The 26,815-nt window shown below is 40.3% G+C and overlaps 1 protein-coding gene across 1 annotated transcript in view; it reads left to right on the top strand.

Annotated features, from left to right (window-relative positions):
- VEGFD (vascular endothelial growth factor D) overlaps positions 1 to 26,587 on the top strand; it is a 30,395-nt gene extending 3,808 nt beyond the window's left edge. The window contains exons 2-7 of the mRNA XM_017812357.1: positions 13,606 to 13,816; positions 17,823 to 18,013; positions 20,391 to 20,539; positions 21,818 to 21,915; positions 24,277 to 24,472; positions 25,923 to 26,587. Coding sequence (XP_017667846.1) covers positions 13,606 to 13,816; positions 17,823 to 18,013; positions 20,391 to 20,539; positions 21,818 to 21,915; positions 24,277 to 24,472; positions 25,923 to 26,049 — 972 coding nt within the window. The 3' untranslated portion in view covers positions 26,050 to 26,587. The remainder of the gene's footprint in view (positions 1 to 13,605; positions 13,817 to 17,822; positions 18,014 to 20,390; positions 20,540 to 21,817; positions 21,916 to 24,276; positions 24,473 to 25,922) is intronic.
- Positions 26,588 to 26,815: the final 228 nt, after the last annotated feature.

Genomic DNA, 26,815 nt, shown 5'->3' with positions numbered 1-26,815 from the left:
AGCCTGAACATTGAATGATGTGAGGCACAACTGGAGAACAGGCTCATGATGGGGAATAGTGGGCAGCCTCAAGCATGGGCAGCACATCCATGCAGGTGTCCAGCAGGGCTCAGCTCTGGAGCTGGGCTAAGGTAAAGGCTGGCAGTCATCACCCTCTCTTGCACGCAAGTGGCTTGGTTCAGGGTGCCAACCTGACATAAAAAGTCTTCATGGAACAGTTAGATTTCCACATGGGTTTTCTGAAGACTGAGCATTACTTTTTTAATCTATTTTTTTTTCCATCAGGAAATGCTTTAAAAATTCTTTGTTGAAGTTTTTTCCCGAAAGTCTCTTACATTTTGGAATCCCTAGGCTAGAGAACCGCAAAATTCCCTGTCTCTATTCCTGCTTCTCCACCACACATTTTTCTTCTCCTAGAGCAACGACAGACATAGGTTACTTTTTCCAGAATTTTAAAATTAGATGCAAAGAGCTATGTCCTATATTCATCAGAGCTGAGGCAAATTTTTTGCCAAGAAAAGCCAGTGATCCCTCAAAGCTGCTTCTGCCTTCCAACACTAAAACCACCTCTCTAATGAGGCTTCAAGGTCTTGATCTCTGAGAATTTGAGTCTCATTGCTCCTTGCCCTATTCTGCCCCTTTACATTATTAATGAAGTGTTATGAGGCAGGCAAGAGCAAGGGACAACTGGTCATGCCCAAGTTAAACAGTCTCACAGTCTTTTCCTCTTTAGAGGTCTTCTCCCCATGGTGAATCCTCCTTTGGTTTGTTAGAGAGAAACCTACAGTGGATAGGCCTGAGGAGTGTCACTGAACTATAAATCTGCTTTCTGATCAAAAGACCGAGGGTTAGACATGCTTAGCTGGGAGGTGAACATGGCTGCTCTCTGTTACATGCACTGCTTTTCCACAGCTAAGTCTTTTTTACTTCTTCACTAAACACTGATAGAGCCTTGAGTGGTTGTTTTTGCTCAAACACATATTCTTAGGTTCAACAGTCTCATATTGTCACTGTAAGCTGGACAGAGGGGGAAGCCACTTTCCAAACACAGCTGGTACACAGTCCTTGTCCACTGATGAGAGTGAAGCATTACTTCCCCATCATTCTGAGGCCCTGGACCACCTAAGTGGAGGATGCTTTGCCCTTGGGAAGGCATGGAAATACTGGAGAGCCATCACATCATGAGCGGAAGGAATCAGGAAGCTCTTTACATCTCCCTTCCTAGAGCCAGCTGCAGTCTGTCTGTCTGTACAATCAAAACAGCTCTCTGAAGAAACCTGAGCAGCAGAGCTCGCTGTAAGCTTTTGTCTCTGTAATTACCACTGACAGTGTTTCTCAGATAGATTGACACACCTCTAATAACTGCTTGCAAATGCTGCTCAGTTTCTAGAAAAGTTAGATTCTAACACATCTTCCATCTCATGGGATGTCTTTCATCAAGGCAGCTCCTGAAAGTACAGCAAACTGCTCAACTGCTAGAAAAAGCAACTGGAAATGCCATTGGAAACAATTTCTCTGTTTAAACTAGGCTTTTCATCCTCAAATCCAGCTTCCTTTCAAAGTTAGGAAACTCTTTTAAACAAATGTTATGAAATTGTGGTTTTCAGAAGTGTTTTATTATCCCAGTTTTGTCACTGCTGCTTTTGATTCTCTGTGATTATCATCTCTGATAGGCATGATGAGCCAAAAATGTGTGAAAATGTACTTGCTGCATTCCTGCAGAAATGATTGTTTGCGCTTTTCCTTCAGAAATGGGAAGCTACCAGGGAGGTTGTGAGGGAAGTCACTCTGTTCTGACTTATCTGCTACTGCCTTGACAAGGTACACTGAAGGATAAGAGAACAATCCTGTATTGTTACCATGCCACACAACATCCCTCCTTGCTCTTATCAGTTTGGAAAGGGAACTACTAACACATTGCTACTTTATCAAGAGTAGTTCTTGCTCATGAGAAACAGAAAAAAAATCCCTTCCAGCTGCTGATCCAGTCCAGTCGATCTCAGCTAGGACTGTAATGTCTGAGAATTGAGCAGAGCTTGGAAAAGTACATCAGGCTGTGTAGATTAATCAGATGCAGCATTTGAGATATGAATTATAATAGTCAGATGTTTGAAATTAAGACAGCAGTAATTAAAATTAGCCATCAGTTGTGGCTGTCATCTGAAAACCTTGTACAGTACTTTTTACAGTTATTGCTACAGTGGGATCTGTGTTTCTTTCTCTCAGGGCAAGTAAGTCCAGTTATAAAACTGGCCTTTGCTGTTTCTTGGGATTGACTTTGAGATGTAGTTCCAAAAAGACTGTATTGATCAGCTTTGCTGTGGGGAAAAACAGCCCAAGATACTCTGCTGCAGGGAAGTAAATCTGATACAATAACTTTCCTACAGAAACCCTTATTCCTTAGAGATTTCTTATTCCTCTCACTATGTGCCATTCCCTTATCTACTTCTCTGCCTGCTTCTTACCTCCGCAGCATGTTTTGCAGATCTTCATTCATCTTGTTGGGATTTGAGCAATGGAAGCAAAATGCTGAGTGCCCCTACTACGGCTGCTGAGATCTCATTTACCCATGGGAAGAACAAGCAGAATTACTTTTTTTTTAAAATGTCCCTGTGAAAAAGCAATATATGGGCTTCCATATCAATGAATAGCAGACCAATTGCGTAGGCTATTTTAGTTTGCTTACATTAGGAAAAATTCAGCTTCCTGAAGGACAGCTGCGTATTTTTTATATTTTTCTCCTAATGTGAGTTAACATGTGCAACCACTCAGCTGGTGGTAGGACGCCATCTAGGGTCCTTGCTGCTTCTGCAGAGTCCTACTGAGTACAACTGACATGCAGTTGGACACGTGGGATTTGGCAATCCAATGTGGGCACCATATGGATGGGTTTGGAAAGGTGTGACTGCCTTCCTTATTATCAGGATGTCAGGATGGGTTGGTCTGAGCCATGCTTTCAGATGGGAGGCACGCTGTGTTAGTTTTGGTTGCAGTGTGATCACTATTTGAGTGCAGTTGGGGAGGGAATTCTATTTGAGTCATGTTGAATTGTGAGAAAGTTGCATCATGTTACTATATCACATGTCACTTTGCACGTAGAGAATGTGCCATACTAACAGGCAAAACTTTTCAATTTAATTAGCAGTGTGACTAAGAAACCATGTTAGGATACTTTCCTCAATTGCTAGAGAAATATTACTTAAGAAAAATTACAATTCCAGGAAAATGTGTGCATGTGATTGGGGTAACATAAGTTCATTCAGTATTGGCAATGGTTTTGCTTTGTGAAGTGACATTTTGAAACCCAGCTGTCCAATTGGCTAGTTACACTTCCAAAACTTTTACTGAAGTGTCTTGGGGCAAATCCAGAAACCAGTGAAAGAACTAACTGAAGGACCCTTCACCACATTAAAAAATATTTTCAAGTATTAAAAGAATACATAGTCATCTGATTTCATCCAGGTCTCTGTTACTGAGCCATTCCAAACTCACTGTCCAAACCACAGTGACTTCCAAAGAATGGACAAATATCAAAAGAAAGTGACTACAGCCTGGTCGTGCTTTTTGTAAACACATATAATATGCTATTTTTGACATGTGTGCCCTGTCACAGTGTTAGACCAGCACTTAACCTCGTGTATAGTGAAGTGAGTGCTACATAATGTTTCTAGCTGTACTCTGTATTCAGCATCACAGCTGGCTCAACACATTGCTGCAATGCAAGACCATACAAACCAGGAAACAAGCAGAGGCTCAGAAAATGTACCGTAAGACTCCCAAGGCTGTCGGTAGCATTTAGGATGTATCAGCAACTTGCCACACTGGATATTTATGACAAATCACCTGTGTTTTTTCACTTATCAAGCAAATCTGATTGGTGTGATCACTTTAGGAGGGACCTAAAGGTAAACTCTCAATGCAGATGATTAGGTTTGAAGAGGAAGAAACTCCACACCTTAGCACGCCTACTCTTTTCTTCTATCTACCAGTCCAGCTTTTCCATTAATGCCAACAAAATCATGCACACTGAATGTTGTTACCTTCAAAGTCACATTCAGCTGCTGTGAGGATGTTTCCCATGAGAGCCAAAAGACCTGGCTGTGGGAAGAAGGATTTGTTTAATGAGATTTGTAGTTGATACTCGGAATGTTTTCTGGATGGAAAAAAACCTCCTCATTTTGGTGTAAAGATACAGCTGGCTAAAAGTATATAGTTGTAAGAAGTATTTTGATAAAATATTATCAGTTTCTGATTGCTTTGGACATGAAAAATTATCTGAATTCCTTTGAGATTTGTGCTTTCACAAAATCATGTACGATTTTTCAGTTACTTGTTTTAAATATTTTGATTTATTCAAGACAGAATACAGCAACCAAAATGTCTCATCTCTGAGGATTTTGATAATGTAAGCATGCTACTAAAGTACAAGAACTCTGATTTGTTTGCTGTAGCACCACAAAAGATCTATTCTAGTTCAAAAGGCCATTCAAAATATAAAACAGCTGTTCTCTTGAAGCCATGGAGTAGTTAATGTGATTTATTTATGAACACATATCATCTTCAGCTAAAGTAGAAGCTGTTTTATCACACCTCGACCATGAACTTTAGGAAATGAGTAATTAAGTCTCCAACCTTCAGTGGAAGTAGAACTGGAGCCCAGCAAGACAGACTCTCAAGAAAGGGAGTCTGGAGGAAACTTTTTACTACATTGAACATTAGAGATGGAGCAGTGCAGAGCTTGCTTCTCCAGTTTTGGGTCTCAGTCAGATGGTGTACTGACAAGGTTTTAGCAAAAGCGGCTCTCAACCATCACATCCGTATCAGTGAGAAATGTGACAGCCCCAGGTCAATGTCTCCCTGTCAGCCACCTGTCACCTCATACAACACCTGATCAAACTATTAGTTTATCATTTTATGTCCTTCCCAAACCCACAAGTAACATATCTGTCAGTCTCCCTGTAAACTGTAGTGATCAAATGAATATTTAGTCTGGACAAGGCAGTGCACTGAGAGAGCTGAAACTTTTTAGAAGAGATTTGAGTATTCATTTACAACAGTCAGCATTTGAAGGTGGAATGAAGTGTTTCATGCTCCTGAAATTTCATCCATGCTTCTGATAATGATGACAAAGAGTGTAATAGCCACTTAAAAATTTCATGACAAGCCCATCTGTTTCAGAGAACAATATTAGTAGGAAGTCAAAATATCTAATTCTTTTTTCTCTCTGTGGTCATGTTCACTATAATTAAAAATAGCTTATTTGTGCACTAATATTACACAATGATGCTTCCAGAGGGGATGCAGCCAGGGATGAGACTTCATATATCAGAAATTCATAGCTGACAGAGAATCAAAATTATGATTTTACTGTAGCTGTTGAAAAGTAAATGCTCTTTCTCTCCTCAGAAGTGAAATACAATGGTGATGATAAAGTTACTGGAAGCTAATGTGTCAGACATGTGGCAGAGTTAGATGCCTCATGCTAGATGTTTATGGGGTGATGCAGTTGCTTGTTGATAAGGCAGTAAGTGACTCCTCCAAGCCTCATGTTTTCAAGCTGCAGAAGATTTTCTCACTATTTTATTATCCATTATGCAACACCCCAAGGATATAAGNCAAAATTTGTTATGATAAAATTTGGCAATAGTTGAGCCCCTGCTATCTCCAAATTGTGGTCCATCACTCTGAGCAATATTTTCTGTGTTTTCTTGGGACTCCCTTTTGGGTGAATACCTTCCTCTGTTTTCTCTTGTCTTTTAGTTTGGTTGTAGGCACCAGTTTAGGTATTATCTCTTTATTTTGTGTTTGTACCTGACTCCATACTCATAGGAGACACAATAATGCTAAAATACTACTAATAATGATAAAATACCTCAAAGGAGTTCCTCTTACTGGAGACTCCACGTAAGCTTGCCATTCTCACCAGGAAAATGTAGAATCTTTGTGTTGGCCTCACAATGGCAGGAGCTGCTTTGTTTTCCTGCCAAGAGAGAACAAAACTTTTCCATGGGAACTCCCTTTCAGTTTCCTGGCCACATCAGCTCACAGTCTGTGTGCTGTGATCCACAGCATGGCTGGGCAACCACCTCGTAGCTTTGAGACAGGGAATGGAGTGCATTCCCCTGCCCAGCAGCTGCCAGCGCTGGTCTTCAGCCAGTCCCAGCTCCTTCAGACCCTGGTGCAGTTGCACTTCCTGGATGGTTATATTTGTGTACCTCATAAATTGCTTGTGCTTTGGATAAGGAGAGAGGATTTCATCTCATTTGACTGCTCTCAGTTGAGTGGGATTCAGGTCCCCTGGCTACAGCTAAGCTGGCGATCTGCTGGTTCATCTTTCAGCATCAATGGAGAGGAAGGGGCAGTTTGGAGGCAAAGTTTATTCAACAGGCTTTAGAGGGAGATGAATGTTCCCCCAGTGGATCTATTTTTCTCCATTAACTGTTAGAGAAGTTTTAGATAACTAGTTCATATTCAGTCAGGTGAATAGAATCATAGAATCAGATTATTTTTTATTTTTGATAATTGTGGGATGTTAGGGAGCTATAGGCACTCTCTCTGGAAGATGAACCTGCAATTATAATCAGCTCATACACTGTTGTAAAAACACCTTGGGGAATGCATCGTGGAAGAAAAGAAGGTTATTCTCAGGTGCAGCATACACAGAAGCAAAGTTCCTTGGTATTTTCATGTGGCAATGAATCATCTACCTAGTATTTAAACTGGTTTGAGTCTAGTTCTGAGATTAGCCTTCAGGCAGCTCTGGCACATGGGGAATTCAGCTTTGGGTTGCATCAAGTCTGTCTTCCACACGATTTCTCTTGAACTGAATGCAGTTGCTACTGCTTCAAAAAGCACACAACACTGGCATGAAGGTTCAAAATGTCCTCGCATGCTGCCACTACTCTTTGTGTTCAAGTGTCCTCACTTTGAGGTGAAACTTCCACCCCTCCAGATTAGTTAATTTTGAAAGATTTAGTCTGACCTTAGTTTAAGTCTTTGGCCAAGTTTGTGATACAATGGCATTAATAAAATCATCACTCTGTGTTATGCAGCTACAATCTGCTTTTACTGGCAAGATAAAACTGTTACCTTCTTTTTATTGCTAACCGCTGAGAGGATGGATCATAAAACAGCGCAAGGTTATTGAGAGGTTCCTTAATCATTTGTCCTGGCCCTGGACACAGTGAGAATGTTGAAAATTTCCACTGGTATTTATGCAGCACTTGCCACGAAAGTATCTGTGACCCTAACTCAGAAAAACATTCCTTATCAGAAGAGCTCTTACACATGTTTAGCTTTAAGCAGAGGTTTATGTCCTACTGTGGAGAAAGACTGTGAGGCTGGGGCTTCAGGAAAGAAGTCGTCTGTGTAAAGCTTTCAGGATGTATTCTGGGTCTGTGAGTGTGCTTGAGTACAGAGTGAAATGCAAGCAGGACTTTCCTCAGATTGAGCAAAATACAGAGTTCAATCAAGCTTTATTTTTGCCTTCTCATGCATACAAAATATTATTCACCATGCATCTGTTTTCTTAAATAAAAATACTGATAGCTTCTGATGGCCTTGAAAACAGAATCATAGAATCATAGAATTGTTAAAGTCGGAAAAGACCTCTAGGATCATCAAGTCCAACCATCAACCCAGCCACCACCATGTTCCCCACTAAACCATATACCCAGGTGCCATATCCACATGCCTCTTGAACACTTCCAGGGATGCTCATTCCACCACTTACTTGGGCAGCCTCTTCCAATGCCTTATGAACCTTTCAGTGAAGAAATGTGTCCTAATATCCAGTCTAAACCTCTCTGGCACAACTTGAGGCCACTTCCTCTTGTCCTGTTGCTTGTTACTTGGGAGAAGAGACCAACCCTCACCTTGCTACAGCCTCACATGTATTTGTGCTATAGGTCCTGAAATAAATTTAGGACCTTAGCAGGCCATTTTTTTAACTATTATATTCCATATTTTTCGCTATTTTTCAAAATACCTCCAGGAGATCCTGAAACATATAGTTAATGCAAAGATCATTTGTGTCAGGCTGAAAAGAACAGCACATGCAAAAAAAAAAAGGGTTCTGAAAAGGTGGGTTCTGCTGGCTGTCTTGGACATCAGTTTGAGAAGCGTATTTTTTTCCTAGGCAAGAAGCCTAGGAGCTTGTCAAGGATGGAGAAAAGGTGCCAACTGCTGAGCTGCAGGACCTGATAGGAGATGGTCAACACTAATACTCAAGAAGGAGCCCAGTTTGAACAATACAGGCTATGTGTGGGATTGTGCAACTGTATGACGTGATGCATAAGCCAAATATTTGAATAGCATAAATCAACGGGGTAAGGAACTCAGTGCCTGATTTAAGTCAGTGTCCAAGGTGGGAAAGGCCACTGAATGTATCACCACTTTTTCTCTTGTTCCTCTCCAATGCTAACTACTTCTAGCACTTTTCTGGCATCCAGGATTGCTAGGAAGAAGAGAGATAGCCCCTTATGGTTTCTTTTGGAAGGACAAAAGTTGTAATTTTCCAAAAATCACAATGGTAACCCACGTTATCATTTCCTGATGATGTTGCTCATAGCACAAATAAAGGAAAACAGATATTCCTCTTTGAGTTGAAAAATAATTTTAGAACATATGAGAGGTCAGTGTTTTGAAAAACATACAACTTCATTTAATTATGAATATGATTTATCTCTGGGTATGGGATCCATTTTTAGATAAGGTACTTACAAAAATTACATTAAGAGTACCAGCACACTGAGGAGATAAGAATGAAGTACTTAAATCTACTACTTTGATATTTGCTATGAAAGAGTTCTACTCAAACATTTCTCACAGGCCATAGCCTTATGACTTTGGTGGACTACAAGGTGTACATTTACAGTACCAGAAGTTCAGGAAATTTGGAGTTTTCCAGTGATATGGCTGCCCAGGTAATTTGTTCATTTTGGGAGCATGAAAATGACATTGTCTTGGCCCTTTCCCAATGACTCCTTCTTTAGTTTCTTTTTCTCAAGACTTAATGTATATTTTAAATTTTCTGGGACCAGAGATCATAATTTTGCTACTTATGTGTACCACACCAAATGCAGTGAAGCTCTGCTCCACATCTAGGTTGCAACCATTACAACCAACAACTCCCACAATGGTGACAGCTCACCCCAGCTGACTGTTAAATCTGTGTCAATGTAAAAGAAAGTTGAATGAGGGCATGGAAGGGGAAAAAAAATGAATGTTCCTCTGCACCAGGAGGCTGAGTAGCACAGCCTGAGGTAGTTTTCATTAGACTCTCACCTAGCAGAATATGGGGAAAGAAGTAAAAATAAACAACATGAAAGCACAGTGGGAGCCAAGAAGTACAAGATGATGAGAGCAGAGTGGAGAATGGGAGGGGAACCTGGAAGGAAGGACTGTAGTTAGCAGAGAAAGACTGAAAAAGGGAGGTAGGGGGTATCTGAAAAGTGGGAAACGGCATGTGCAGATGGCTACAGTCAGGAGAAGCAGACAGTTGGCACTGTTCCTCTTGCTTTTTGTGAGGAGCTGGATCTTCCAGAAATGTCAGTGAAATGTCAGTTTGACATCTGTCTTTTTCCCTGCTCTGTAGCTGAGTGGGGAGCTCCCCTGCTGTTCAAATGCTAATTTTAACTGCTGTCCACTTGATATCACTGTGAGAAGGGATAAAGTCCTAGATCATCACATGACAGGTAAGTCTAGGACTCTCTTGAACCTAACACCTTCCTCCAATTTCACATTTTGAAACATTTATTTACATTTCTGTCCAAAGCTGCGCTCTTCTAAGTGGGTCTTTTCAGTCAGCCAGAGTATGTCTGTATCTAAACAGGGCTTGAGTTTAAACTGCAGTATATGAAAGAAGTATCCACCTCTGCATGGTGCCAGCAGCCCTAAGACACTTCACCCATGGTATTATCTGAAATCGTAAGAGGTTCTGTGCTTTCCTTTGGTGCTGTCCTTTTCAGAACAGCATGACCAGAAATGGACACTCTGAAAAGATTTAATGACAACATGCTATTCAGTGCTGCTGTGCTGCATCAAGAGAGTGCCCAGCCAAAGCAGTTCAGTCTGTAGGGCTGTGTCCTGCTGGTGGAGCAGGACACACCTTCCACACTTTTCATTTTTTAAGCTATTAGTTTTGAATGCTTTTAAGTTGTGGACAACCACCTCTATGGTCAAAGTGTATCAGGATGAGGGATACCCTCCTGACTGCTGAACAGTCTGCTGGGTTTAGAAGAGTTTAGAAGAACATTTAGGATAAGAGCATTGTAGTAGTCTCAAATGAATCAAAAGAAAAACATAAGGTGCTTTCCACTGTTCCTGTTTTGGCACTTAGCAAGATTGAAACAAAATGAGGTTCTTCTCTTCAGATGTTTCATACTCGAGATAGTTATGTTGAGATATGTTTGACCAAAGATCTACCATGCTGATCCATCTTCTGATCTGGCAAGTCTGGCCTTGCTGGGCAGCCACTAAAAGACTTTCAATGTGATTTTAAATGAATCATGCTCTAAAAGTGTCCATATTTCTCTGTCTTTGCTACAGAGGGAGCTGAGAGCAACTAACTCACAGAAAAATAGATGTAAAAACCTACAACTACTTGAGATTCAGACCTCCCTTAAAAGCCTTCAGCAGTGCCTTCAGCTCGCCGTCTTGTCCAGTGTCAGCAATGCTCAGAGGCACAGACCATACTTTATCTTAGTGCTGTTGTTGTTGTGGGAAAGGGCATCAGGAAATTCTATACTGGATAGGGAATCCTGTGAAGAAGTTATAAAGTCATCTGTAAAATCTGTTCCCCTGAGGAAGAAGTCAAATATAAGAAGAAGGAATACAATTATTCTAGTGGTGTCATGTTAGGAAACAGGCTATGCCATCAAACTGCAGAGCTTGAATAGGTGTTAGGAAACATGAAGAGAGTAGGGCAACAGATAGCCCAGCTGAATAGCCCAGGCAATGTTGAGGAGAGCTGGATCTGACAGAGAAATGATAACTTCCAGTTCTGAGGGCTCTGCATGAGTTTTGGACAATCATGATTTAGTTTATTAGGATACATTTCTGATGACTGCAGAGGCAATTTTGTAATGAGTACTGCTCCTTTCATTTCCTTTGACCATACTCTCCAATTCCCATCATATGAAAACCAGTAAGAGAAGGAACAACCTGAATACATAGGTAGCTTTGTCAGTACCACTATGATGCATCAATATCAGAGATGGGTTTTTTTAATTGTCAGAATTCAAATCCTATTGGAGATGCATTTTTTTGGTATAATAATGACCTCTACTAATCACCTTTTTATACAATAGTATTTGTGAAGGCATAAAGTTAGTTAATTTCAGTGTATTCTGTCCATACTAAGGAATTTGTATAGCTTTAAAAATATAACCCCCCCTAAAACAGTACAAATTCTTGCTTTAGACAAAACCAGATATCTTTGCTTATCATGAGGAGGCATGTCTATTTTTTCTGTACTCTTTCATCTTAGGTTTAAAACTTCTTTTGTTGATATAAGAATCAGGATAAGAATCAGGTTTAGTGGTGAAAATGGTAGTGGTGCTGGCCTGACAGTTGGACTTGATGATCTTAGAGGTCTTTTCCAACCTTAACAATACTATGATTCTATGATTAATAAAACCCCTTGATATGTAAGTAAAAGAAATGGAAAAGCTAGTTGTTCCAAACTACTAACTCTTATAAGAAGTGCAGGGATATGTCTTCTGAGTTACAGAATACTTTCATCTCATTTTACAGGTTCTCTGCAAATTCAGTCTAGTAGAACATATTTTTTACCACAAACAGAGAGAAAAAAAAGTCAATGGGTAATAGAGTTCAGTTTTGAAATCTTTGGTCCCATTACCATGCCAGTGCTGGTCCTACACTTGCATGTTTTGCAAGATCAAGGAAAGTTTGTGAATGGGAGTGAATATAAGCTGTGGTTCTTAGAAAAAATAAGTCTTGACACATTGACCTCGAGCCGAATTTCAGCTTTCCTGGATCAGCAAAATTCTGGGCATCTTGTTTGTAAAATTATCTTGAAATTCAGTTACTGTTGCTAAGTATTCACATTCCTTCTGAGCTATTATTCCATAAGTACTGAGATAGGGTTTCCAGTTTTTACCACATATGAAATGCATGAGAAATCATTCACCTATGAAGCAGCCATCTCTATAATGAAACATGGCAGCTTGCTAGAGCACAGTATAATGTTCTGTATGGGCATAAAAGGAGAGCAAATAACTTATTCTGAGTTAACTACACAGGGAATTTTAGGTCAGTGGAAGGTAATTACCCAAAAACGAACTTGGCCCGTATGTACAGGCTAACATCTGTATCGTTGCAAAATAAATGCCACAGATGTTTTAATAACAAGTAACATGCACTCAGTGCCTGGGTTTCAGATCTCATCTAAAAATCTTCCTCTTATAGGTCACGCTTTCCCCACCCCTTCCCCAGTCCTATACAGAGCACTCGCTTGCTACCAGTTCAGACTTCTGTCTGCTGTACATCTCATCGACAGCCTCCTGTACTGCAGCTCTGCTTTTAAGAGCTGGCATTTTATTATGACAGCTGGCACTGCATCCCTTTATTTTCATGTCAAAAAATACAGCTCACTGTATGACCAGGGAATACAGCTGAGAGAGCACCAGTCCAGTGCAACACAGACATTTACAAAGATAACCTTTTACTTGGGTTGGAGGCAATGTTTTCAGCAGATCTGGTGAGTCAGTGGAAATAAATTCTCAATGCCTTGATAAAGGCACAAACACAGATGTCAGAAAGCAGCAGCCAAAAGAAACCAGTATTGTTATGGGGTACTGTGCTATATTAAGTGTTAAACAGCTATTTTTAAAGTGAATATCAACTTTAAACTGATGAGGTAGGTCTTTGTAAGAAGTCTTCTCCAGTAAGAGAAGATATGGTCATGGACTCATACAGGTGGAAAATGCAATGACCGTGCTAATGCTGCTGCACAGCCACAGCCCTGAGGCTGGACATGAGGCCATGTTGGCTGACTTGGGAATGACCCAAACACTAGTAAGAAGGCAGATGCATCCTGCACTTTGCAGCATGTTGAATGCTATGTTTGCCTGCCATGTGGATGGGCCCTTGTACTTAGTGCAGCTTCCAGATGTATCACCAGACCTGCAGTGGTGTCTCATGGCTGGAACCAGACTTCTGGCACCTTGAGGTGGCTTTTTGCAAAGGCACATGGATTGGGCTCACCAGCTGAACTCATTCGAGTTGCCTATAGGGGTGACCTGTGATTCATGCTGGCATGACTGGCCAGCTCAGGCACAGCAGTGATGTGATCACTGTCTGCCAGGTTACCTGTGGACCCGGGACACAGTAAGGTCTGCATTTGTCAAATAGCTCTGAGGGCTGTGATGAAGTGGTTATCTCCCCTTCCCAATTTATACAGGCACAAATCCTGCAGATCAGTCTGGTGCTGCACACTGTCAAAGCCCTGGACATCTCTATGTGCTGCTGTTTTCCCAGGTACTCAGATGTCCTCAGTAATGTGCTGTCGTTTGGTACAAGTGCTCCATGCACTGGGGACAGGCTGTAAAGTTCCAGCTTTCTGACTTCGCCCTTTCCTTCCAGAGGACATCTCTGTCAGCATTGGAGCGATCAGAACAGCAGATTAGGAGAGCATCCAGCCTGGAAGAGCTGCTTCACATTACTCACTCTGAGGACTGGAAGCTGTGGAAATGCAGGCTAAAACTCAAGAGTCTGGCCAATTTAGACTCACGCTCTGCATCACATCGCTCGACCAGATTTGCTGCTGCTTTCTATGACATCGACACACTGAAAGGTAGGTGCAGGTTTGTGGATGAGCCTGATCTCAGCTTCAAGTCCCCTGATTCTTGTGCAGCAAAGTGTTAAATACAAGGGGCTTCCTAGAATACACCCATACTGGAAACAACAGGGCATTAATGGAAAATGACTGTGTATGAAGAAACGTCAGACAACAGTCTGAGTACACCTCCCTGTACCATGCAGGGATTTGTCAGTCCAAAAAAGGAGAAGTCAGTGTGCAAAGACTGAGTCAGAATGATTGGCAAAGGGGCCAGCCAGCAGCATTGTGCTATATCTCAGAATTTGCTTGCAAGCAGAAATGAATAAACTTTACTGCAGGCATAGAAATCCCTTTTTTATTAGGTGTGCTCTGATACAAGGCACTGCATCAGCAGCAGCATCTGGGTGGGAATTGAGAGAAAGAAGGTATTGTCCTAACCTCAATCTATTTGAGGAAGTTTCCTCAGAGAAAAGCAGATCTTGAAGCAACCAAACAGCAACTGAAAGTTGAGAATCACAATCTACTCCCTCATCTGGAGCAAAAATGAATTTTATTCCTTGTAGCTGAAAGACTCAAAAGACATTACATGTTCATGGATATAAAATAAAGGATCAGTTACTATATTTTGGTCTAGCAAATGGATATTCTACAGCAAAGCTACACTGTAGACTAATGAAGGACAGACAAAGCTAATCTTTTTTGTTGTCTTTACCCTGAAGTGATATGATCATATCGCTTTCCTTGTGGACAATCAGATGTTGCTGATCCTGTTCCAATACCACTTTTACAACAACTTCGGCCACATTCACACACCATTATTCAGCTAAATTATGTCTGAGCAAAGGCCGTAAACTGCTTCTCTGAGCCACAGCACGGAAATGCATATACAAGTGCCAGTCTGAAGAGGGCTTTCACATCACAGGCATGTTTTAAAACTTCTCATAGAAATTTTGTACAGAAAACAAGTGAAATAAAATACACACCTTTGGAACAATTAAGATGGCTTTAATTAATGATAAACATTTTGTTTATATACCTTTATAATTCTAGTCAGCAGCATTAAAAATCCATAGAGTTATTTGAAGTGGTACCCAGTGTCAAATGCTGTCATTCTCTATTAAATTATAGAATTCTCTGTAACTTTCACTATTGATCATTTAGTGAGCACCAGCATTTCTGCAAAATTAAAATATTCCTTTTGTCAAAACAGCATGACAAAAGAAGATGTTATCAGGTGTTACTGAGGCAGGACATATTGAAATGGGCATTTTTCACTGGAAGAATAATATAATTTAGTATTTATAATGTAAATATGTATGTATTTATTTATAACGTAAATAATGTTGAGGTAATAAAGTCAGAATGCCATTTAGTGTGCTGTGACTAATTTGAGATTGTCACAGAGCTGGAGCATCTCTCCTATGAAGACAGACTAAGAGACTTGGGGCTGCTAAGCCTGGAGAAGAGAAGGCTAAGTGGAGATATAATTGTAGCCTTCCAGTACATAAACGGGACTACAAGAGAGATAGAGAGGAACTTTTTCCAAGGACATGTAGTGACAGGACAAGGGGGAATGGCTTTAAGCTGAAAGAGAATAGGTTTAGATTAGATACTAGGAAGAAATTCTTTACTGTGAAGGTGGTGAGGCACTGGAACAGGTTGCCCAGAGAAATTGTGGGGGCCCCATCCCTAGAAGTGCTCAAGGCCAGGCTGGATGGAGCTCGAAGCAACCTGGTCTAGTGGGAGGTGTGCCCGCCCATGACAGTAGGGTTGGAGCTAGAGGACCTTTAAGGTCCCTTCCAACCCAAACTGTTCTGTGGTTCTATGACTGTAGTCATATAGATACAATTTTCTACTTGAAATAGCTATTAGGTTGCTTCCTATTTTCCCTTTGAAAGTCTAACTCTAGACACAGAGATGTCAGCTTTCTCATTTAAAGGCAAGTCACTGAAATTCAAGATTTTTTAAAAAAGCCTATTGGGTCCTTGTCTCCATTCTTCCATCCAAAGTGAAATTATCCCAGGGCAGAAACGACATTTGTTCTAATATCTTAGTACATTCAAGGTACTAAAGCTCCTTTTAAAAAAACCCAAGCCTACAAACATGTATTTCTTTCCCACACCCTTCCCAGTCATTAAATAGTGACCTTTATGCCAAGGCCATCTGTTTTGTTTTAAGAGTTTTGATGAGAGGGCTGGATCGAGACTCATCATTGTTTCACTAGACCATCTTCCACAGCACCCTAAACTCCAGAAGGGTAAATTCAGGACTTTATTCCTCCTTTCTAGTGCTTTAACAATGAATTCACTGAAAGTTTGCATCACTTTGTCTAACCACAGCCTCCTCTGAGCAGCTCAGCTAACTAAGAACTGCAGCACTTTCAAGCTGGAGTCCTTATCAGAGCCAATTTTTTCAGCAACTGCCCTGTGCTTGCTCACAGGAAAGATCAGGGTGACCATGATGCTTCTGAACAAGACACCTAATTCCTATAACAGCCCTTCTGCTAAAGAAGTGGTTAATAAAGTGAGGATGTGTTCTGTTGGAAAGGTCATCACTGCTTACACTCATTGAAGTGACATCTGAAGTGATTACATGCACATACCATAATGACTTTGGCAAACACTTTATTTTCTATTTTAAGGCTAGGATTAGATTGCTATTTTGATAGACTAACATTACTCTAGAAAATTTTATTCATTTCAATGATTCTTCTCTTAATTTATGTTGTAAAATCAGAATTCGGACCCCAGGCTCTTATTTCCTGTACTCTTTTCATGACTAGGAAAGGGAGTGAATCAATCCCAGGGGAAGGACTGTAGGAATAAACAAAATGATTTAAATATACACACTCAGTTGAAGAAAAAGTAAAAAAAAAAAAAAAGAAGGAAAGTCAGGTAGGAAAGGGAAAAAAGTAAATGCTCATCTGAAGGCGAGGTATAATATGTAGGTTAAAATTATTTCAGATTCTTTCCTCAGAACTTCCCTGTAAACTTAGGCACTCTTTTCACAATATTAGGAAGGTGGACTACAATGGAAGAGAGAGCATTTTTTTTGATAGTGTAGAAGTTGTCTTTGATCTTTCATAAGCCTGACGGACAAGGGCAGACAGGAAAAATGTTTTTCATAATTTTAAGGAGAACTTAAAGCATAAGCATTGATGACTCTTAGGTAATTTCATAACTTGAATCAGGTAAGCAAAAGCCAAAAAAAGCAGGGCCACTTCTTGACAAGACTCAGGATTGTATTATGTAAATGTCACTGTTTTCTCTGTCTGGTTTAATCAGTTAATGCATTATTTCTTCTTACAGTCAGAATGTGACAGATCAGTCAACTCTAGTCTACTAGTCTACAACAATTCAGTATTTGAAAGATGTCACAGGGTTTTGAATAGACAGATTATGCTTGAATTCATATTCCTGTTATTCAAACTTGAACCCCCTGATGGTACTGAGGTGTGAGACTGTTTGTCTTGGATTTCCTTAGGCAGTTTGGAAACACTGCTCACTGGCTGACATCCAGCAGGAGTATTAATACCCTCTGACCAGAATCTGCTGATCATTAAGGTGCTTTTGCACTTGGGCCCGTGCTCTACTGAGAGTCTGTGGTGGTGTACATGCAGAGTGAGGATAAAATGACCAAAAGAAAGGTGACCCTGGAGTGAAGGGGAACAGGGTGGGGAGCAGTTTTTTCAGACAATGTGAAGCTGGGGGACTCTCAGCTAGGGGAAATCGATGCAGCTGTACCTAACCCGCCAGAATTAATAGAGATTTTGGTCATCTGCATTGAAATCTAAAGGTGGATAAATGCAACAATCTCTGCCAGTAAGCTGGTGTAAGTTACTGGGATAATTTTGAAATCAGACTCTCTCTGATCCTTAGATTGATCCAAGTAAGTGCAAATTGATCCAAGTAAGTGCAAAAGGCCTGCCAGCACTTCATTTTTGTTTAAATAATGCTTCTGCTTCACTAATCAAGAGGTTTAACTTTGACATAATTACTCATAAAAATGGTGTTTTCTCCAGTAATAGATGAGGAATGGCAAAAGACTCAATGTGTGCCAAGGGAAACCTGTGTGGAAGTTGCCAAAGAGCTGGGTACAACAACCAACAAATTTTTCAAGCCCCCCTGTGTGAATGTGTTCAGATGTGGAGGCTGCTGCAATGAGGAGAGTCTGAGCTGCATGAATACAAGTACAACTTACGTGTCGAAAACGGTAAATGAGACTATTCATCTGTTTTCTTTTTACCCTGGCTCTCCAAAAAGGGAGGGGAAGAAGGATGTTTGGTTTCTGAGATCCTGTTATGAAAGATCTGTCTGCACTATCATAACAAACAGAAGAATTAATTTTTTATCCATGCAGAGTGAATTCAGCATGTGTAATAGCATTTTACATTCATGTTGCATTCTTAGACATGAATTATATACGCGTAGAAATGGAAAATCAGGCCTTGAGAAAGTGACTGCAGGCTCATGTGATGTTAAGAAGTTTAATCCTTCTTTAATGTATTGTAACTTGGACCGGGGAGACCTTGAAAGTATTGGCTCATGGGAATCCTCTGTATCAAAGGTTTAAGAGAGACCCCAAGAAATTTTGTTGTGTGGGGCCACTGCATTTCAACATTACTGTGCCAAGAAGGCTGGCTAATAATTTTGGATGTGCAATTTTGTGATCCAGAAAAGGACACATTTTCATCAAGAGAGACCAGATGCTCTTAATTAGAATGCCTCAGGATCTGAATGTCCCAAATAACAAGTCACTTAGGAAAAGAAAGGCTTAAACGAATCATCAATTACTAATTAGTTACAACATGCAATAACCCAGTTTTAATGGCCAATGCCAAAAAAGTGAGCACAGAGTAGCCAGAAAGCTTCTTTCTGTAGATTCCCACTACAGGCTATGTACAGAGATATCTTGCTCCCGTGGGTGGCTGAGCAGAGCTCCAAGTTTAGTGCTCTCAGCCTGCTCTATGGATGAAACCATCTGTGTTGATCAGCAATCTGATCTAGTGGGTGGCATCTCTGCTCATGGAGGCCGGGGCGGGGGTGGGGGGAAATACATGATCTCTAAGGTCTCTTCCAACCCAAGCCTTTCTATGATTCTATGATTTATACCCACAGAAGAAGCACAGGAAACTTCATCTTGTGCATTCCTACTTGACTTGGTATAATAAATGAAGTTCTACTTACGAAAAAGGCTTTTCTTTAAATCAGAACAAAGATCAAGGGCAGTTGTTTTAAAAAGAAAATTGAAGCCTTCATGGGGAACAGATCCAATTCACTTCTGTATTTATTTCGTGTCTGTTGGAATGTAATTCCACTGTGTCTGGTTGTGCTGGAATATAGCTGGAGTAAAATAAATCAGGGCCTGTCCTTCTTGCGTCAATGCTCATTAATTGCTTTCATTCCACACCAGAAGGAGAAAGCTCTTATGAGCTGTTGGCCACACACAAAAGACATCCCATCAGCTCAGAGAGCTAGGTCAGGCTAAAAAGTATTTATTTATTTATGTGTTTTTTGAGCAGCAGTTCATAAGTTTGTTGAAAAACTGCAGTTCTGCAGAGTGTAGCATTCCTTTAGCATCCTTCAAAATAAGCATTCCCTCAAAAGCCCCCAACTAAGTTCCACTTTTGGATACACCACCATCAGTCCAGATTTACTCACCTAATGGAATTATTCCCATATTCCCATCGTAGTAAGAGCATTTTTTCTTTCCTTGGTGTATAATATCCACTGAAGGATATTAATGCCACCTGAAGTTAGATACTAAAAATCCTAAGTTTAAATGTCTAAGCACTCCGGCGTAGGAATACTCAGTCTCTGCACGTGGATGCAGCATTAAGCCAAGACATGCTGGCACACCAAGATGTACCCAGTGTTTTAGTTTCCATGGGAAGGAAGCTGGTCTGGGAGGCAGAGGGGATGTGGATCATTTCAACAGCTCCTACACGTAGCTGCCCAAGAAATCAAAGCCTCCACGGGGCTACTCAAACATTACCCTTAACAGTTTGGAGGCACTGAAGACAGGCTGCTTTGTTTCTTAAGCTCCTGCTATAGTCAACAGAGAGATGTTTCTGGGATGATTCCCTGCAGAAATCCAGCTGAAGCAGAATGAACTTTCCTCTATTTAGACCTATTTTTTCCCTCTCTCAGGAGGCTGTGGGGGTTCAGTTAGGCCCCTAAAGATGCATACTGTGATTATACCTAAGGACAGTTAAATAGCTGTCTTCATAAGTGGTCGAGATTCAACTGATGATATAACAAAGTTCCCAACACCTACCTCTTCCATTTGTCCCTAGCATCCAGAAGAGGTTTTTGAGTTTGTTTGCAAACAATTTTGAGTGGTCTTGGGTGTTTAATAGCTGTTAATACAGTACTAGGACCACCGTTTTGGCAAGTTCCTACTTTGGTGGGCATTGGTTACTCTTCAAAACTCTCAGTGCACTTCTGCTCATTTATACTTATGGTAACTATCTCTAGAAAAGAGCAAGGGTGGCAAAAATGATGTCAAAGAATAAGACATTTTTATTTAAAACTCAAAATATTAACTGCATAATGGAAACTGAAAAATAAATATTATTTCACCCACCTAGCTCTTTGAGATCTCGGTTCCCTTGACAAGTGTTCCTGAGCCTGTGCCCATCAAAATTGCCAATCACACAGGCTGTAAATGTACATCAAATACCCAGCACCACCAGTATACCATCATACGAAGATCTGTCCAGTACCCAGAAGAAGATGGGTAAGTTCCCTCATTTGCAAACTTCTACATGTGTTCTAATTATTTTTTTATAATGGTCCATTCTCTTTCTGTTATCCCAACAGTTTTTCCGAATAACTTGATTATCACTTGGGGTTAGAAAGTTTTACTAAATCTGGTGAATTATAAGTGAATGGACACCAGAATCCAAAAAACTGCAGGCTAGTTCAGCAGCATCTGGAGTCACTAAGACATTTAGGTGCTTGAGCAGGGACTCAAAGTGCACATATTAGCACTATGCTCCACTGGAGCTTTTTGGGTATGTGTGCAGACTTTTTCAACTTGACACAGCAACTCTATTCATGCATTATTTAGCCAGGGCACAGTGAATTATGTGCTCAAGCTAAAGCCCTCTGCCATACCTTATGGCACGCCAGGTCACAATCAATGTGAATCATGGCTTTTCACTTTTTGGTCCAGTCCTGGTTTGCACCTGTCAGGCTCATGGGCTGGAGAAAAGTGACCTCACATCTAACTCCAAAATAACTTCATACTTGTGCCCTGGTGAGAATAGGCTACATCAATTTAACAAAGACTCTAGAAACACAAATAGCCTGAATGACTCATTGGAAGACAGCTTGGATGTCTCTGTCAAGCCCTGTGTATGGACTTGTCCCATAATTGCCCTTCAGTTGGACATCTGGGCAGGGCAGAGGTGCCATTTCAGCAAAGCCACTCCAGCCCTCCCTCCTGTTGGCCGCTCTAAATTTAGAGTTGGCCACTCTAAATTCTCTTCCTAGACAAATACAGAAATACCTCAGCTTTCCTTCACTTTGTGAGTTGCTGTCCCAGAGAAAATGGCCTCAAAGTCAAACTGGCCTTCTCTGATGTTGAAATAGTCCATTAAGCATAGTCAAATTCAAAATGGAGCTGCACCTTCTGGCAGAATGGCAAAATTGAATATACAGTTACATGGCACAAATACTACAAGACAAAGACTACCCTGGGTGGGATAATGCTGTTTTATGGAAAAGTGGAGCTGCACAATTGTAGCCATTTCTTAAGGCTGTAATTTGAAATACGTGCTTTACTTGCTTCTTGTAGTTGCTGGGAGCCAGACAGCTCAACCCTATCAGCAGAGCCACCCAGTCCCAAGTTTTTCTCTTTGCAGCAGCAATGCACACAGATGCCAAGCCTTCATGTAGTACAAGTGGCAGACCCAGCAAAGTAGCAGGTTCTTTTTGCCAAATGACTACACCGATGCACCTAATCATTTTTAGTTTTGTTTTAATTTTTATCTCAATTTTGTTTTTCTCCTAGATGCCCCTTTACCAACAAATTTTGCCATAATGGATGGATCTGGGATAGTGACAAATGTGAATGTGTTATAGACACACAGCACTCCAATAGACGTGAAGGTAAAGACAAAATGACAAACAGACACTTTTGCATACTATCTCCAAGCTGCTTGTGTATCATTTTGGGTTTTTTCTCACTTTGTTTTCCATAGAGAGATACAGCTTTTATTCCACATCCCCAAATATACTTGGATTACAGTGTGGAAACTCAGCTGAAAATAAACACTCGTGTTTACCCCCATCTCATGCTTTTTGCTTGGATGTTTTGCTCTCCCTATATTAGCAACCTGACTAAGACATAGGAAAGTATTTAAAGAGTTTGTGAAGTAGGCACCCTGAATACATTTTTATTTTACAGGGGCCTTAAATTGTAAGATGGGCATTAATGAAAACTTTTTAACTGTAGAAAAAAAAATGCCCTGGAATATATTGCATGGAGCAGGTGCTGAATATTTATTGTGGGAAATTCTTAAGAAGGGAATTAATAAGGAATAAGATAGGTAAAATCAGCTGTGCCTGTTAGCTATAGTCAGCGCCAAAAATTATATGAACTTTCAAAGTATTTGAGTATTTTTATGATATATTAAGTTATTTAGGAGGCTTTGAAACTGATATGTCCTATGTACTCAGGAGTACGTGTGTATACACCTCCAGGTCTGGGGAAGGAAATAGAACAGGGTAAAATTTGTAGAAGGGAAACTTCATCCTCTGCTTCTCCTGTAAATTTTTAATCTGTCAAAGAAATTTGCAGGAAATATTCTGGGTGGTAACTGCATAAATCTAAAGATACTGACTAACAAAAAATATTAAGAGAAGCTAAATTTTCTCCAAGTCCTGTTTAAGGATTTTAGAAACTGTTTTTCTCAGGAAATTGTACTGGTCAAAATAACACAGTCATAGCACTAGAGCAGACAAACACAGAAGGAAACCCTGCCTTTGTGGTTTAACCTACACGCACCAAGCAAAAGAATCCAAGGCTTTGGATAAGAATAAGGCAAGTTGGCGAGCAATTTCTAGACTTGCAAACTAAAATAAAACTAAATAACCTCATAAACTGGTCTGCTGATTAAGAAATCCTAATGTTAATAAGCAAGAAATCAGTTGCATAGTGGTTTCTGTTGGATTTTTTCTTACTCTGGACCAGATTCTCTGACCATCAGGTTAGGCGGTTAAAATCAAGTCAGACTTTTCACTCAAGAAAGGATTAGTACTCTGTATTTCAGATTAAGTCCAAATGACTGTGAATAGCAAGAGTTCTCTTAACTTAGCCTTTTGTAAGGTCAGCTTGGAGCATTAAAATTTGTGGCTCATTGAATTATAGCTTTCGTTGAACTAGACTCAATACTTCCTCAGAAAAAATATGATTCTCTGAAGTACATTGTGTTTGGCAAGTGTCTGGGACAAAATAACTTAAAATCTGTCTTTGAGGTTGAAACAAAGTGAGATCGAAATATTCTGCACCACTTCAAACAGGCTGAGCTTTATCACCTCAAGGAAAGAGTTTGTCTTCCAAGAATTTTAGGCAGATTCTTTCCTGCCTTCCAGTAGGCCTTGGGTTTTATTCTGTCTGCATATTGGTTTTCCAGCATTAAGTAAACAATAACGAAGGTTTCTTTCAAGTAGTGTGCCACTGAGATCAGGTGGCAGAGGTCACAGATGCAGGTTACATTCCACAGGTTACATCCAAAAGCTAATTGTAAAACTACAGGAAATTACCTTCCCAGTGACATGTTATATGCCATGACCTTTGACCGGGGATGTGCTGCTTGCATTTTAATAAAGCTTTCACAAAATGTGTTTCCTTTTTGCTAGGATTAGCTTCATATTGTACTCCAGATGTGTATTTTGAGGGAAGATAGATGAGGTATTCGACAGTGTGTTCCCTTGGCTGGGGTTTTGTTTCTGAAACAAAGTATTTTCTTTTATTTTTATCTGACAAGTGTGCACGTGCTCCTTGCTGAAGGGCTAGGCCAGCTTACATCTTACTAGACATAACATTATTCCTTAAAAATTTCTGCAGTGTATGTGTAGTGGTGTGTCTGTAGGGGGTCTGGTAGTTTGCATGGATGTGTCTTTTTGTCATGGGTATAGACTAAATCCTTTTAGAGATTTTCTTTTTAAAACTTGCTGTCAGTAAAGATTTATGCATTCCAAAACATAACACTAGGCTCTTGTAATATACATCCTCAAAAATTTTTGTGTTGGGTTCAACTTATGAGAAATAGCAGAGTAAAATAATCATCTCAATTCTCTCAAGTCCTTTTCTGCACTGTACATTACAACAGAAATTCTTAAGTCTAGAATCTATCAGAGAGTACATGTGTGAGTCCCAGTGATTAGAGAACAGAGAGAGTTAGTCTTTTCAAACTCAGGATTTAGTCATGTAAAGCTTACTGCTAAAAGATGTATGTGCTATTGCAGGACTCCCTTCTCTTGCTGAGCTGGCTATGTGTGGACAACATATGGAATTTGACGAAGAAAATTGTGAATGCATCTGTAGACATAAGTGTCCCACAGATTTCTTTCAAAGTAAAGAGAACTGCAGCTGCTATTTGTGTAGGGAGAGCCAGGAGAGCTGTGCTCTAAAACACAAGATATTTCATGCTGAAACCTGCAGGTAAGTGATCCTTGTCATTCAGTGTCTACACTGCAAGATCTGAGTTTGCTTGCCTAGATGTTAGAAGTGCAAGTACTGAATTGGTAAGGAGGTCCAGCTGGGATAAAATACCTTGCTGAAGTTAGGGAGATAATAACAATGGAGATTATATTTATAATACTTACCTCAGGAATCTGAAGTTTATTTAATTGTGTTTTAAAAAAATCTGGACAAGGCTGATATTCAACTATCAATAGTTATTACTTTTCTTTCCCCTAATCTTAAGGGAATGATGATTAAAACTACATACCTGAAATTAGTTTTTGCAGTGAGATACTGAGTCTTGCATTTGTAGGTAGGCAGAGCCCATCCTGTATTCTCTGTGACAGCTGAATGCAATCTCATGGATGTTTAGGGACACAGGCTCCCTAAGTTGGCCCACAGAGCACACAGGACATTCCTTATTCCTCAGACCAAGTGATTTGCTAGACCTAAAGCAATTTTGAACACATACAAATCCACGTGATCAGCTCTGACTCCACTGAGAAGCAGTAAAGTTTTTCTGGGGCTACTATACTTCATGCATTTCCCTAATTTTTTTGTATAATTAGTTTTGAGGTTTCTGTGCCAAGACTCAGATAAAAAATACACTCTTAAAATACCTGTTTCCATGCATTAGTTTATTTTTAACATTTCTCAGAAAGCCTTGGTCCCATGTAGAGACCCACAAGCCTGCAGTATCTCAGTCTCAAAGTTTATGTAAGGAAAGTCCACATCCAGTGTCCCCAGGTACCTTGGCAGAGCTGCAGCTCCCTGAGTGGTCACCCATAGGGTCAACTCTCAGAGACCTCATAGGTTCATCCATGGAGAAGACTCTGTGGAAGAAGCAACCTTTGCATCTTCAGGTTCAGCTTTGAAAATAAGGACAAACAAAATAGTTGACGAGTACAAAAATAGCCAAAGCAATCAGCAGAGCTGAAAGTGAGCATGAAAGACTTGGTCGTTTATGTGCTTCAGACAGGTGGAAGGGGAGCAATGTAATCATTTGTTTACATGAATTTGGCTTCTAGAAATTACTATAATCTGGACACAGGACTTTAATGCCAGACATCTATGCCCAGTATTCCTGAAGGAGCAAAGCTGAAGCATCAGGTGGAGATAAGGTACTTTGCAGAGTTTGATGGCAGCACTGTCCAGTGCTGACACTTGGGACTTGACTGCTCTCAAGAAATGAAAGCATCACGTAGGTCATAACTGTGGACAAATGGACAACTACAAGACGTTGCTGTAGACAATAATTGTCAGCCAGCAAATTCTTGTCTTCCTGCGTTGTAGGATGTCAACACTTTCCCAAATGGTGTCTAGGGAGCATTGCAGTGTTCAATGATGAAAAAGTTGAGGAATGTGACAGTGAAGAATTATCATATTACAATGCTTCTCTCTCTTTGCTTTCTTTATCCTTTATAAACAGTTGTGAAGACAGATGTCCATCCCAACCCAGAACATGCCCAACCGCCAAGCCAGTGTGCTCCAAGCATTGTCGTTGTCCGAAGGAGAAGAGAGGTTCTCATGGGTCCCAAAGCAGAGAAACTCCTTGACTGAGCTTCCCCTATTCTTCAAGAATTCACTGCTTTGCAAAGTAGCTGTCACTGACTTTCAAACCATAGTAAACATGAACATCTTCCACATTAATAGCAGAAGAATTAATCTAGTCTGCATTTATTTATTAGAGTAATCACTAACTGCGAGTGAATCCTCTGGGACATTGGCAATTGTTCTCTAAGAGGTAACAGCCAGTGAATTGCTGGCATGGAAGAAAGATTGGAAAGTGCCAGTTCGATGTTACATTATGGAAGATGAAGCTGGTATATTGGAAATAGAGACACAGTCTCCAGCCAGTCTTTCAGAAATTGAGACTTGATAATCTTAGCCTCTGAATCCTTAGCCAATGCAGCTCCTGGGTAAAACTTTCTTCAGAAATTCAGTGTACAGATTTGGCTTCTAATAGGTTCAGCACTGAGTTATTTGATCTACTGTCCAGCTTCGATTATCATTTTGTGTCTATTGTACAACTACTGTCAGATGTGCCATATTTAAGTGTATATAAGAAAATAAATACATCAGTTATTCGAATGGGTTTGATTTTTCTCTGTTATTTTAAAACTCTGCCCAACAAAAAGAAAATAAGCAAAACCCCAAAGCCATCTCAAGTACAGCCTTCTTACGTTTGTTCCACCGGGACTGGCTTCTGCCCAAATCCAGGTCGAAACAAGGTCACTTGATCCAATAGTTTCACTAAAAAAAAAAAAAAATCCTTTTCCCACGTCTCTCTGACAGCCATGTATGATTTATTTATTTGTTCCT

This window comes from Lepidothrix coronata, unplaced genomic scaffold (genome assembly GCF_001604755.1).
Source record: "Lepidothrix coronata isolate B3197 unplaced genomic scaffold, Lepidothrix_coronata-1.0 Scaffold35, whole genome shotgun sequence".
Classification (NCBI taxonomy): domain Eukaryota; kingdom Metazoa; phylum Chordata; class Aves; order Passeriformes; family Pipridae; genus Lepidothrix; species Lepidothrix coronata.
The sequence above is the reverse complement of the archived record's forward strand: the minus strand, read 5'-3'. Positions and strand labels throughout refer to the sequence as shown.